This window comes from Passer domesticus, chromosome 5 (assembly GCF_036417665.1).
Source record: "Passer domesticus isolate bPasDom1 chromosome 5, bPasDom1.hap1, whole genome shotgun sequence".
Classification (NCBI taxonomy): Eukaryota; Metazoa; Chordata; class Aves; order Passeriformes; family Passeridae; genus Passer; species Passer domesticus.
In genome coordinates this window covers 25127544-25142780 of record NC_087478.1, presented here as the reverse complement: position 1 = coordinate 25142780, position 15237 = coordinate 25127544, and the positions used below count along the sequence as shown (strand labels likewise).

Here is a 15237-nt window from a genome sequence, read left to right as displayed (position 1 = left end):
AGTTCTCCACTATAATGGAAAGAGTTATCAACTAGCTCCCTGTCAACACAAGGTTTTGAAATGTGTGTCTTGCTGGCACATAAACTAGGGGAAAAGAAACCTAATTCAGATTTATGCACAAACTTACATTTTAATTGAGTTTGACTGGGCATTATTTTAAGTAACAGACAGTAGCTCTATCATTGTCAAAGACTTATTTTAGCTTTCAGTTTTTCCCCATATTTACTTATTTTTCTTCTGGGAACTAGAACAAAATAATCATACTTGAACAGAAATATTTGCCAGTTCAAAGAAGTTAATGTTACAAAAGAAGTTAAATAGCACTTGTGTTCTTCAATCAGCAGTCAGCATTAGTGTATGAGAAGCAAGCACTGTGTTTGAGAATAACTGAATTTCATCCACAAAATATAACTAGGACTGGAAAAAAAATTGTTGCTGTGAAATTAAAAACCTGGATTCACCCGGCACAATTCAGTTTAATTAAATTTGCCATCCAAGTATTTGCACGGAAATTTCAACGGAAATAACACTTGTTTGAATGTTTTCTGAACAACTCATTTTTAAGATGCTTTCTTGAAATTCACTCCATTTTCCTCTAACAAAACTGCAGAGGTTTGAAGGAACATTCCACAAAAAATAAATTCAAGTGTAGTTTAATAATATATTATACAAAGCATGAACAAGATAATGACACTTCACATCACAGATTTAAGGATGGACATGCTGTATAATGGTGCATGTAAATCACAAATAGTGACAAAGACTTGGAATAGACAGGGCTTGTCTAAGGTTTGGTGATATTTTAGGCATCAAATATACCCAGCCTCTTCATCACATAAGACATGAAGGACAACAAAAAAATGTCATTGGAGTGGCACTGAGTTTCTTAGATGGAAACATACACAAACAGGTACAGATAGAAATAACTTTACCCCAAGATACGCAGGAAAGAAGCGCCTTGAGTCAGAAATTCTGTGTAATCACAGAATAGGTCAGGTTAGAAGGGACCTCAGAGGGTCATCTGATCCAAGCTACCTGCTCAAGTAGTGTCAGCCCAGAGCACATGGCACAGGATTGTGTCACGAGGATTCTGGAATATTTTCAGTGAGGAAGACTCCACCTCTCTGTGCAGTCTGTTCCAGTGCTCAGTCAGCTGCACAGTAGCAGAGTAGAGAACTTTTTCCTCTGTTTTAGGGGGAACTTCCTGTGTATCAGTTCCTCCCTGTTGCCTTTTGTCCCACTGGCTGCCATGACCAAGCAGAGCCTGGATCCATCCTCCTGACACCCTCTCCTCAGATACTGATAGACATTGATGAGGTCCCCTCTCAGTTGTCTCTTCTTGAGATTGAACTGGCCCAAATCCCTCAGCCTTTTCTCATAAGACAGATGCTTCAGTCTAGGCTGCAATACTATCAGACATACAGACTGCAAAATTATAGCAGCGCCACCCATTACAGACTGCACGTATGGAAAGACAACAATTCTAAACCTAACTAAGTGTAACAAGCCAGTCAACATAGCATGAAAAAAGATTTTAGAAAGATCAATAAACAAATGAGAACTCCAGAAAAAACCACTAGCATTGCTGCTGGCATACTCATTTAAGTGTATTTTACACATTGTATTATTTATTTATAAGCATATGATCAATTTAAAACTATTTAGTTCTGTGTATCAATTAGTCAAAGAAATGAAACTTGGAAAGAAAAATCTTTTTTGTCCATTTATCAGCTACTGCACCACTTCGTTAGCACCCTCAAGTCTCTATTTTTATTCTAAGTCTTTTTTTCTTGTTATGTATCTTAAAACACCTAGAATCAACAGCAGTTCAAGTAGTGTTGCACTGCCATGTAAGACATGAGAGAATTCTCAGCCTTGGAAGAATGTTTTCTTGTTCTTCTCAACTATTCATGTTATCAACCTTTAACTCCCTAGAAGCTGGTATGTTACCCAGTCCAACACTTAATGAGCACAGGAGAACCACCTACTTGTAAAGCGTGAATTCCTCTTGCCACAGCCATTTCTTCCTCATTCTTGGTACTGATGCAAATAAGTGTTTCTTCCATCTTTCTACCCCCACCCATTTCAACTGAGCTCTCGTAATTCTATATTCTTCACAACAGACCTTCTTCATTTGCATATAATACAGTACCAAGTCAACCACAAAGAGAAGCATCTCCTACTTCTTCATTTTCCCTGGTGGAAAACTGGCCAATGCCACAGGAAGGCCCAATAATGGATACAATTCTTCACATTCAGATCCCAGGCTCTGCATACTGGTGCAGTACCACAGGTTACCAAAAAACCCTAGCCAAATCCACCCAATCCAAACAAAAAAACCCCTCATATCACACTGCACTTCATAGCCACTGAGGGTTATTTATCTTCCCTTTATGCTTTTCTGATGTTACAGTCATCCTGGCATGATTACTACATGTTGCCCTTTTGGCTCCCAAGCTCTCAGAGGAGTTGCCTATATACTCCCTCTGTAGAAGTGCCCTTCACAATTCCTGTGGGGTAACAGCAAGCACATGGGCACTCACTACACTGGTAGTTAGCAGAAATAATGTACTCTGGAGTTTACCCCAAGGTAACGTGTTGATGTAGCCAGATGTTTAACTTCAGAGCCATTAAAGCCATAATTCATCACCCCGGTTTTGAGTCTGCAGTTATATAAGACTCTACATTTAACAACTGTCTCAAGTAAGAAACAGAGCATCTCAATTATCTACAAAGCGAAAATTAAGGAATCTATTTTATAATTCTAAAAACTGACTCGGCTCCATTTTTAACTGACAAACATTCACTCCGATGACACAATATTAGCTCTGAATAACTGTGCAATGTAAATGCTATCTGAGCTGACACTTGCTACTGCTCACACAAACTGCGAAATAAATATTTCAGGTCTAAACCGTTTCAGTTTCCCAGATGAGAGACAGGTTAGGTTTCTGGGTGAAATGTGAAGTTAATGTCTTTGCTTTAAAAAAAATCAAAAAATCAAATCTTTGTATTTCCTCAGTGAAACTTATTTTCCATATTTCAACTCTCAAACAATAAATAACCTGTTCCAATTGACCCCCCTGCTCTGTCTGCCATTTGGGTTGGACACATAAAGGAAGTCTCAGAAAAAGCCAATATGAATACATATGATTTTGTTAATCAAACATTCAACCGGCCATTGACCAGGAGCCCCAGGCTGCTTTCCAGTATTTCATTCCCCAGTCCATCCTTACATCCAGGGTTGCCCCATCCCAGGTGCAGAATTTGGCACTTTGTTAAAATTCATTCAATTGGTGATTCCCCAGCCCTCTAATGTATTGAGGTTTTCCTGGAGAGCCTGTCTGCCTTCAAGGGAGCTAACAGCTCCTCACAATTTAGTATCATCAGCAAACAATGTGTTAAGCAGCAAAAAGTTAAGACTATCATATAAATGTGAATATTGGACATTGTCCTTTCCCATTTTAAACGGTTCTCCTCCTGCTGTTTCTGCCACTTTCCTCAGTTCCATTCTCCTTGCAGTGAATTGCTCGACTAATTGCAATCATCAAAAAAACCTGCAAAACAGTGTGGAAGGGACCTGCAAACACTCGTGCACTTAATCTTCCAATTAAACAGGATCAGCTTTCCAGTTCTAGCAGAGATCTGTTATTCTCAAAGATCCTCCAACAGATTACTTAGCCTTCTCTTCTTTTGACTAGACAGCTCCAGTTTCTAGAAAAGAACACCAAGGCTTTTGTGGAAAAAATAGAAGGTTTTTGATAATTCCTTTATCTTGGAGTTGAGCTGCTGTTTGTTATTTTTTAAATGCAGTGGCCAAGGTGATATTTTGGCTAAGAGCAATGCTAAATTAAGTCAGAGTAGTACTTTACGTATCTTGTGGACAATCTCATTAACACACTTAAGTATGATATTTGCCTCTATTGCAAAAGCATCCCATGACTACTTCATATTCAGTTTATGACCTGCTTCAGAATCCAAATAGTCCTTTGAAAGACTGACACAATGAATTATTCCCTGGCCTTTATTTGTAGAGCTGATATTTAATATAGTAGATAATGTCTAGTAGAGTTTATAACTGCAGTAATTTTAATTCTGCTCTCAGAGTGACAGTTCCTCTCTCTTTGGTCTCATTTCCAAATTTAATAAATACACTTCACTCTAGCAGACTGCTAATAAAAGTATTAATTAGTTATGGATACAGAGATGAACTCTGACAGAATCCTTCTCAGTAAATCACATTTTTAAGATAAGCTTCTCACATCTATTCTCTGTAAATGCTTCCAAACAGTTCTGTATTCACCTGTCATTAATTTTATCAGAACTGTATTTCTTTACTCATTAAACAGTCAAAAGACTTTTTAAAAAAAATGCAGGTTTAGATAGTGTTTTGTCATGATAATTAGAAGAGAAGATTTTATTTTTTGCTCTTTAAAAAAACAGTCAAGTCAACACAAGTCTTAACACTGAGGCAAAAGCAACAGAAAGAAGCAAACCTGCTGGTCTGGCTTATTCTGTTCTAACTAGAACCAGAAAGGCTGGCATTCATTGTGTGTACAAAGGCTCACCAGCCTATCTATGCCAGCAAAAAACAAAGAGTTACAACAATTATTCAGGGTAAACACTATCTTAAACTGTTTTTTTAAAGTTTTGTCTTGTAGTATAAATGAAAGAGAAACAGAAGTGTTAATTGGCAAATACCACTTGCTACACGTTTTCAGTTTTCTAAGTGTATACAAAGGAAGGGAGGAACAGTTGAGTGTCGCCCCAGCTTTTTACACTACCACACAGGGGATCATAAACCTGGATCTGAAAGCAGATAAAGTTTTAATCCTTCTTCTCCCATCCCTCTCCCCACTTAACAGTTCTGTAATGTGTTCCTGAAACAATAAACAAAATTGGCTCTATACAACTCAGCACATGGCCATCAGCACAGTCCATCAGGTAGTGCTTTCCATTTTTTACAGTTTCTGGAGTCTGGATATATGTTCTTTAAATCAACACTAATGAAGTAAAACAGTAAGTTTTGTCATCTCATTTAAGAGGTAATATCAGATTTTTTCCAGTGTCTTCAATAAAAAGGCTTTTGAAAGAAAAACAAAATTGTTATTCTTGATCCTGAGAAGTATGCATAGCTTCTCTAGTGGTTATTCTACACTATCTGATTTATTTTATCAGTTCCTAGGAGAATACAAGGAAAATGAAGGAAAGAACAAAACCCACAAAGTCTTTTGTACTTTTTTTTTTTCCTTTTAACTGATGGAAAAAACACTTCTCAGTTTCAGATCACTGAAAAGATTGTCCTTCAAATTAAAACAAAACTCAGTCTCTTCTTTCTTCAGGAGGAATACACTGGTGGTTCCAATCTATTTTCAGCACTCCACTCACAAATTAAAATTCATCTAATATGAAACAGCTACCTTCCTGCTGTCATGGTAACACAGTAGTAAGCATTGAGCAAAAGCTTTCACGTAAGTCTCGTGCCAAGTTCTCTTGCATGCAATTCTGCACCCAGACACCAGGAGGAGTAACAACAATGGGAGCAGCCACCTGTCTGGCACACCTCTTGGCCCCGTGAGAAGGAACAAAAAATTGCAGAACGCAGTCAATCTGATACGTTCTGGTATTTAGCAATCCAGGTCTCGGTATAATCCGAGAAGTTAAAAGTACTCTCTCTTTTTCTACGAATGTAACAACTCCCAATCCCTTGACTTTGACAAAGCATTTTAGCATCTCTTAGTGGATGGATTCTTTTCCTAGTATGAGCTCAGGCTGCAAAGCCCAAACTGGACATTTATTCAATGTTTACTCTGTAAATCATCTATAACAGTAACCAAGCAGGAGCCCCAAAACCTTCTATATACAAGTCATTACTGTACACAAGAAGCATTATCCTGTCCTACAGGATAACAGACAAATTTGCCACAAGCTACAGGATTTTGCTTAGCTGAAATAAAAGTAAGAACACACAGCTCTATTTAAAATGTTTCACATACTAGTCAACAATCAAATTCTAAGAAAATACCAAGCAATGTTCCATGGAATCTGCCCTGGGTCCAGTACAACTATTTTTTTCACAGATAACCTGAACTGTGGAACAGTCAGTTTCAGTTGCTCACAACTGATCTGAGAGTGATGCCAAATCAGGGCAGGGTGGGAGGAAGATGCTGCAAGAAATTGCAGTATTAGAATTCAATATGATTCAAGGGAGTGTATGGTAGTAAAGAGAAATATAAGCATCAGCATTTCCACAGAGGTAACAAACAGCACAAATACAAGTAAACAACTAGTAACTCCAGGAAGCCTGTAACACAGAATAGGCAGCAGGGGATCACAAAGGAGCGAAAGTCAATGTTGTGCCAATTACCAAAAAACAATACAAGCACACAAACAAAAGAACAAAACCAACAAAAAAAAAGCCAAGCAAGACCCAAAACCAACAAAATATCAAACCCCCACCAAACAAAGTCAATAGCATAAACAAGAGTTTATTACAACCTCAATAAAATCTACTTGATTTATCCCTGACAAAGCCATTGAACCGCTCAGTCTATTTTGGGCTTAGTTCTTTATAACTGAGACACCTCTCATGTAATTGGGATATAGATATACAAAGCATGTCCAGAAAGACGTCTATAAAGAAGGTTAACTATGACTTTTTTTTTTTTTCTAAGCTAAAGAATAAAACATTGGTAAGTAAAAGAATGATTTTCAAATATTTAATAGTTTATGTCAGGGAAAAAACCTCAGCTTATTATTACTTGCTCCATTTCCAGAAGCCACAGAAGAGCTCAAGCTGCCACCAAGATCAACTGTTTCACAGTCAATTCCCTCTTCTCTTTTTTGTTTTATGGGCTCAAGAGAATTTAAATTTAGCAATACCACATCTACTGCTCTTCGCTCAGCACTTTGCAACACTCACCTGCAGGACCTACAGATTGCAGGACCTACTTGGCACACAAGATTACTTTCTGGTTTTCTGAAGTCATTCCATTCCCAATGGCAAGACCACTCTCTTCCCATTTAAATCTCAACAGCATTTTGCTTTATTCTGCTGTACAGACTCCGTGGTATGTCTTGGATGCCAACTGCATGCAGGAATTCTGAATGACCAACATCTCTCCTCTTTTTACTATTTATTTTCCTCAGGGACTGAAATAGTTTAGCACCTCATTTCATGACTTTACAGTTCAGATAGCCCACCAAAAACTAGATGTTTATGACTAATAGGAATTTTAGAGTTTCAAACACGTTTAAAACAAGTTTCACAGGTGTAAATCTGTCACAGGAGATTAAGAACTGAAAATTAAACACCAGAGATCTGCATGTAGAGATCAAACACTACAGCATGTACAAATCAACCCAAAGCCCTGAAAATTAAACTTCATTTACACTCACTGCATTTATTCAGCTTAGGTTCAGAAGCATGGAAAATTACTTCATAGGTTGGTTGTTGAAAATCAAAAAGGATCACCTAATAACAAAACACTTCATAAGCTATTTCCTTAGTAAGCTGGAATGCTAAGAAGATATTTCTTTAAGAAAGCAATAAATTATTAATATGCTATAAGACAAATGTTAAATATTGGCAAAAAGTAAAAAACAATTAAGCTTTGTATTATAAATAACTGTAAGTAAAAGCATGCAATTGCATGTTTCAAATACATTATTTACCTGCAACACCATTCAATTCGGCCTTCCCCTTCACAAGTTTTTGCCCAGTGATTATCTGCAAGGTTTTTCATTGCCACAGCATATTCACACAGAGTTTCCTCATCCTCACAGTGCTCACGCCAGATCTTATCAAAGTCTCCCACTAAACAAAACAAAACAAAAAAATTGCACATCAGATACAAAGTCTCTCATTATCTCCATCGCAAAATCCCCGTCCAGTTTAAAAGTTACATAAGGCACCAAGAGCTTATTTTACCTGCACATAACAAAAACAAGTTCTTCTTTCTGTAGTCATAAACACAAAATTCCAAGTTTTGGGGCAGGAAGGGGCTGTTGGGTACTTGAGAAACTAGAAATATCAGTACATGGATTTTGTTCCATTTATTCTGTGAAATTAAAGTCCCTGGGAAGTTTTGCTTTCTGGTCTCTGTGAATGAGCATTTAACACAATGTTTAAGAAATGAAAGATTTAAAGGTTTCTTGCTAGCATTCATATCCATGGCAAGTACTGTAGATGACATTACATGAAAAAGCCATGAAAGTTAAACCCACAGTATAGATTTCTTTGGGTATACTGAAGAAGAAATTCAATCTCTCATTGATTGCTGTCTAATCTAGCCAGGTCCAGTAAATTAGCTTCTAGGAATAGTACTGAAGAATCAAACCAACTATGATCAGGAAATCTCAGACAAACTCCTCCGCTGGTCTCTAGGGACAGACTTATTTCCATGCTCCTCACCTTGCTGAAAAGAAGTCTTGCAGGTTAAGTTCTGGCTCTTCAAAGTAATTAAACATGCTGATTTTCCTCCTTTGCTGTAGTATCTACTTCTCCTAGCTTGCTTTACAAAATGTACTGCTAAACAAAACCAAGATAAATGCTAGTCATGGCTAGCCCCATTCCCTATACAGCATGCAAACCCTTGGTGTACCTTACTGAAAGGATATTTCTGCCCTAAGAAAGATGCTTTCCTGGTATGACGTTCACTGATTACTTTTGTGTTTCTTAACCACAAATGTGTGCACATATCTAGAATATATGCCAATCTGCAGAATAAAAAATATTACTGATTTTGAACTTACAAGCCAATACAGCTTAAAGTAACTTTTCAAGAACACACCTATATTTTAAGCTTGAACTTGGACAAACAACACACTTTTCAGAATATGGTTCCATCTTGTAGCATCTTTGTATGAGAAGGAAATATTTTGAAAATATATCAGCCATAAGCTAATAATAAATGTCTGTTAAAGCCTGAAAGTAGCTTACAGTATGACCTATCCTCAAGCCAGTAAGAGATTGCTGTTTCTAACACGCTTATAGCAATTTCTTTGATGTACTTTGTTTCAATTAGCAATAAATCAAGGACTTTTTCCAGCGACAACCTTTTTATTTTTTCCCTCCTATGCAAAGCAACAACAGTCCTCACCTCATTTGTCCTCCGCTTACAGAAAGACTGGCTCTGATGGACAAGTACAGATGTATACTTAAAAGATTTAAATCAACCATCCAGGTTACTCCCTACTTAGGTTTGGTTTAGGGATGTCATAGCAATTTTCAGAAATAAGCATCTAGTACACTTGTACAATCATCAAAGTGAGTCATGTTTAAAATTAGGTGTTTATACTCCCTAGTCTGAGATGGCATTTGAGATGGAAGGGAGTGGCTGCAATTTAATGTTATCAAAATGGGGAAGCTGTGCAAGAAATTTTGTATTCTACTTGCTATTCAACAAGCATATATGAAAAAGTTGTTACACTGTACAGAAAATAAAAGGTATAATACTGAACGACATCCCTCATTATTTTCCAAATGATCCGAGTTCAGAGAGGTGTGCTTTATGAGAAATGGTACTAGTAAGGTCACCAGCCGACCACCAGAGCAAACACCCAAGTTGCACCCAACCCACAGGGGGTTCTGCTAAAACTTGCGGGGCACTTTTCCAGATCTTTCAGGAGAGCCTTGTGTAGAAACAAACATGCAGAACAGGACATACGCTACTGACAAAAGAGAGCAGAAAATGGCCACAACGGTGACCTACCAGCACAGGGGACAAAACAAACACAACTCCTAGCAATCGAAGCACTAGCAAAAATTTGAAGTGATTCTCAATAGCAAATGAATTCTGGTGCAGCTTAGACAAAGTGTTGAAGTTTCTCCAACACAATACACTGAGTCCTACTGCATGCTCCAGACAGCTGTGAAATGCTTCAATGACTCACAGTTGCTAAAGATTTGTTTGAATACGTGGCCGACTGCAAAGGTAAAAAGTAAATGAATGAACACTTACTGAAGAAAAATATCACAAATGAAAAATCAGAAGTTTATTACTGTTCTTTTATTTCAATACTTCACCTGGTCTATCCTGAAGCAATTATTCTATTTTCAAATACCCCTTTTCCTTAAAGCTTAAGAAATAAGAGAGATGGGAAAGAAGAAATATGCAAAGACCAGATGTTCTTAACTAGCCACCCTTAGTAACAGCAAAGTAGTGATGCCTTCTAAGAGCGAATCCTGCACTCACAGCAGCTGCTCTGATTTCCTTCCAAACAAATCACAGATTTGCACGAGTCCCTGGAAGTCGGATGAGGGTTAAAAGCTTCAGTCTTCAACTGAGACATACAGCAACAGACCAGAGCTGACTACCAGCACACTGGGATGTGAACTTTGGGTTACAACAGAGCTGCCTATAAGAGTAACAGCTTCTTGGCTCTAAGCTGACAAGAAAATTGAATTATACAGACCATGAGGAGAGAGATGCAGAACAAAATCGAAAAATTCATCACAAAGTAATTCTGTCATACATCCTATATTAAGTAAATTCTGTGAGCACTTCTGGTTTATTTTCATTTTCCAATACCGAGATACAGAAATTGTCTACACGGGACAGATGCAGCCCTGCTTTTGTATGAGGAGCACTGAAAGAGAAGAAGACAGATGAAACAAGGAGAGGATAAACTACCTGCTTAAAAGAAAAAAAAAAAAAAATTCCTCATAAAATGTATAACTAAGCTTAAAGTTCATGATGTTCATGCAGCTGGGCAAACTACAGGAAGAAAATCCATGACAAATTCCATATTCAAAGATGAGATTTCTAACTCAGGAGCTCCTAGACCACAAAATCACTAAAATACAGAATGGTAAGCAAGCACAGTGATACTCCAGCAGCATTTTTCACTTATTCTTGTCTAAGCATCTGCTGTTGACCCACTGTCAATACTGATTTTGATACGATGTCCATTTCTCTGCTTTTTCATGGATATAAGCTCCAAACAACTGCAGATAATGGGTCATCTTAAGGCACTGGTACCATTGTGCAGGGCCTTTCAAAGGGTCCGGTATCTAACTGCTTGCTGAGCAAGCAGCATGGCAGTGTATTGTTTTGCTATGGTTTTTCCTCCCCCATACTTAAAATAGTGAGCTTTGAGAAGACACAAACAGGCACACCAGATATAGGAACTTTAAATCCAGAATCATGCTCCAATACAGAGATGAAAATACAAACAGTCCTTCCTATATGTTGAGATTTTGAGATAGTGACTACAACAAGTCTTGAAGCATGCAATTTCAAACTGATATCCAGAACACAGAAAAGTTACGCATCAATTTTTTCAATCAGTATATGACTGAAATTCACTGTGCACTAATTTTTCAAGAAATACATTATAATCCAGGTGCAATTAATTCTATACTCTAGAGTTAAACATTTATTTATGAATCAATAAATGTTTTGCTTATGTAACCAAACAGGCAGTAAAATATGTAGGAACATTTCATGACAAAACTAGTAGTTACTAGAGAAATAAGATACATAAAGTCTTCTATTAAGCAAGCAGTTTGTGGTATGTAAATCTAATAGAATAAAAAGAAGAGTCTCGGATCTCTGACCACATCCTAAAATTAATATTTGATTTTGTGTATTGAAACTTTTCATACTCATGACCATACGATAACATAAAGTTGAAGGCATTAAACACTTCTACTCTACACTTACTGATTACCTTTTATGCAATTTAAAACTTCTTCTGAGTGCTGAACCTTCAGAGATCTTCACAGGCCTAAGATCTCCATCAAGGAGCCAGATATGCCACTGTCCAGCTGAAAAGTGTCATTGGCAAAACTAGCTCAAAATTGCAGTTTCACACACCTCTCAAAGCACTATACCCACATTATTTCAAAATTAATTAATGCTTGCTCTATTTCATTCAGAATTAGCTAGAAAATAAATAACCCACTCTTCACCTTGAAGGTTAACTATTCCCTTAAAAACAAAAAAGGTCAAAGCCCACTGCTTCCTAGAATTCTGTCACTGAACAAATGACTGATCGACTTGTTCTTCGTAACACAGACTTCACAGTAACAACAATCCAATACTACTTACCTAGAACAGATGAATCCTTCTAAGTAATTTCCACCCACATTAATATTGCCCACAGAACAGCCATGTCATAACCCTGAACTCAACCACGGACGTATCAGCAGTTGCTGAATACTGTCACACAGAGAACAGGTCAGGCATGTAGAAGTTATTTTTAAATGACACTAATTACAAGATAATTTTAATTGTGGGTAACAGCAATAGAGCAAATGTTAGCTGTAGATTTTAACAACCAAAAATATTTTTAAAATACAAGAATCATTCAAAATTAGTAAGAACTCCCCTAGCTCTGCATTTATTTACAAGTCCTTATCAGAGATTCTCAGAACACCATGAGAAAAGATCAGGTTTGCCATTCTTGGTGAGACAAACCTACACCATAATTCTTATCTCCAAGTAGTCTGTTATTAAGAAAAAAAAAATGCAGCTTTCTTCCATCCCATTAAAAAATTACTTTACTTTAAAAAGTAATTTATTTATACAGTGTTAAATTGAACTGTCATTTAAGATATGCTTATAAAATAAACAAAAAAAATTAGGCAGTCTTTCTTCAACTTCTGACAGAACAAATCATGTCAACTGGTATTTTAAGAAAACAATTTTTTCTTTTTGCAAAAAGTTGTAAGAGATAGAGCTCAGTTCTGCTAAAGGCAGTATTTTTCATTTTGTAATGGGATGAAACCAAAAACAACTATTTGAATAATTCTGTTTTATCAAGCTACACAATAGTTATCACATAGAGTTACAAAAGTACTATCTGCACCTACAAGAAGAGATTCGTAATTATTATTTTCCATAAGTCTACTGGTGCTCTTTGGAAAAACAGCACAGTCATCTCTGACGATCTCAAAACTAACTACAGATTACTTCATCCATCACCAAACAAGCTCTTGCATATCAAAAGTTAACTGGCGCTGATACTGTCCATTTAAGTCTTAGGTACGAGTAATGCAGGTCTAGATCTTAAGCAACAACTTCTTCCAAAAAAAGAAATTAAAAAATAGTATTAATAATCTAAAAAAACCCCTAAAAATCCCAGAAACAAATAAACGAAAAACGCCACCCATCAAAACAAACCCAAAAAAACATTTGAGAAAAAGGGTAATTATTTCCTTCTGGGGAAGTAAAATTTTCTCGATTTAAGGCAGCTTTAATTGGAAAAACCACAACAAAACCAAAATCAACCAAACAAAAATGACAACAAAAAACATCCCTACAAAAACCCCCAAAAATGCCCCAATCCACCCCCAGTGTTTAAGGGTTTGAGTCCTCTGCATACTGGTAGATAACTTAGTAGTGTAGAAAACCAGACTCAATCCTCTCCTTTTTCAATACCTTCATTTAACAATGACTTCCTATTTTCTTCTCTACCAGAACTTTGGCTCTGGTAGAAGAGAAAATAACTTCAATATACATAATAATAACAAAAGGTAAAACCAAAACAGACATGTCAATATTTGCACATTATTAACACTACCTTAATAAAAATTACTAAATTTTGTTCATGGTAAAAAGGAAACCTATTGCCACAATTAACAAGTGTCCATGACAATGCTGGATAACTTCAGATGACCAGCTGCTAGCCATAGCAATCCCTAACAATATTTTTGAGGGGTTTTTTTTGTTTGTTGATGGCACTACACTGCACAATGAAAAGAACTGATCTCATTCTCAGTCTCTTAAGATCACCTCTCACTTGCTGGAAACAGTAAACTAGCTTCTATAACACACTAAACAGTAAATGAGGAAAGCAGTCCTACACTGTTCACTAGGCTAAAACTGAAATAAGATCCCTAGTAATATCTGACAAAATTTCCTCAATAAGAATGTCAATTGAGATTTACCTGTACTACTAATGTATGGATGCTGTAGCAATTATAAGAAAAATTAATTACATGAGGAATATCAGCAAATATTATGACATTAATAATTTTCATTGTATTAATGATAAACTTACTGAACATCTTTCTTACTAAAAGCATATTCAGCATTCCTTGAAAATGACATTAGGTATATTTGGCTTCTCTGTTTTCCAATTTTACATGTCTATATACAGAACATGAACTTCAACTTGGACAAAGTTCAAGCAGTTAGAGTTAATATTTTCCTTCTCATGTCTGACCAGTATTTGCTTCACATTTCTTAGGAGTTACATCCTAAGAGGTAATTTCAGAATAAAATATTTTTTTTAAAAATCAAAGAGAATCTAACTTTCTCTATCTCAGTATCTTCCAACTTACATGGCAAGGATTCATTTGACCAAATGTGGATTTCTACATCTGGTCTCTCAGGTGAACTTCCTATCCATTTACACAAAATGGACTCTGAGGGCCCAACTGACTGACATTTCAGCATCTACTGGGGGTCAGCTTAGATCACTCTGAAGAATAATTTGTGTCTCTGATCTGCTATAAATCTCTGATGGCCAACACAGAAACAGCATGTATGTGATAGTTTAAGTAATTACTGCCCTCAGGTGTTGGATCTAGTCTTTTGGAAACTTCATTCCTCTCCTCTTTCCCAAACCTGACTTTCTGGGATGGACTATGTGCTGTACCTTAACACAACCAACACAGACATGAACATGTCAACAGAAACCACTGATTTTGGTAATTTTTGCAAATGCAGGAGCTAAACTTATGCTGATGCATAGGTACAGATTTTGTTATGCTGACCCTGCAAAAGGAGCACCATCTTCCCTGCCAGGGCAGCAAAGGAGCAGGGAAGGTGTTTGTTCAGTGTACAAGCCCATGCTGTAGCCAGTACATTTTCAAATTTACAGGCTCACGAAATGATAGCAATAATTAAATCCCCCAAAATGTAAATCTTATGTGATTTCTAATGAAAGCCTTGTTGCAAAACTGTGGTGCACAAACTGTAAGGGCAATCATACCTTAACGCTCATGTCATAAACCAGAATCAGTTTTCTTTTTAATTAAGTAAAATTTAGTTTCTATTGATGGAAAATTCAAGAGTTAGTATTACAAAATGTCTTCCTGTTTCAAGAAATTATTGCAAGTAAAACACAAATTAATATCTTGAAAACTTTGGTTTATTTCTACTGTAAATCAGTCATATTTAACAAAAAGGAGTAACAACTGTTAATTTATCGTGTAGAGTTCAATGACAAAGTTTTTCCTGTCCTGTGAAAAATGACACCATTTCAAAATGTTTCCTGTTTCACATT

The 15237-nt window shown here is 36.6% G+C and overlaps 1 protein-coding gene across 2 annotated transcripts in view; it reads right to left on the bottom strand.

The window, feature by feature from the left end:
* BMT2 (base methyltransferase of 25S rRNA 2 homolog) overlaps positions 1–15237 on the bottom strand; it is a 30521-nt gene that overhangs the window by 10612 nt on the left and 4672 nt on the right. For both annotated transcript variants that reach the window (XM_064422375.1, XM_064422376.1), the window contains exon 2: positions 7675–7816. In XM_064422375.1, the coding sequence (XP_064278445.1) occupies positions 7675–7816 (142 nt within the window). The remainder of the gene's footprint in view (positions 1–7674; positions 7817–15237) is intronic.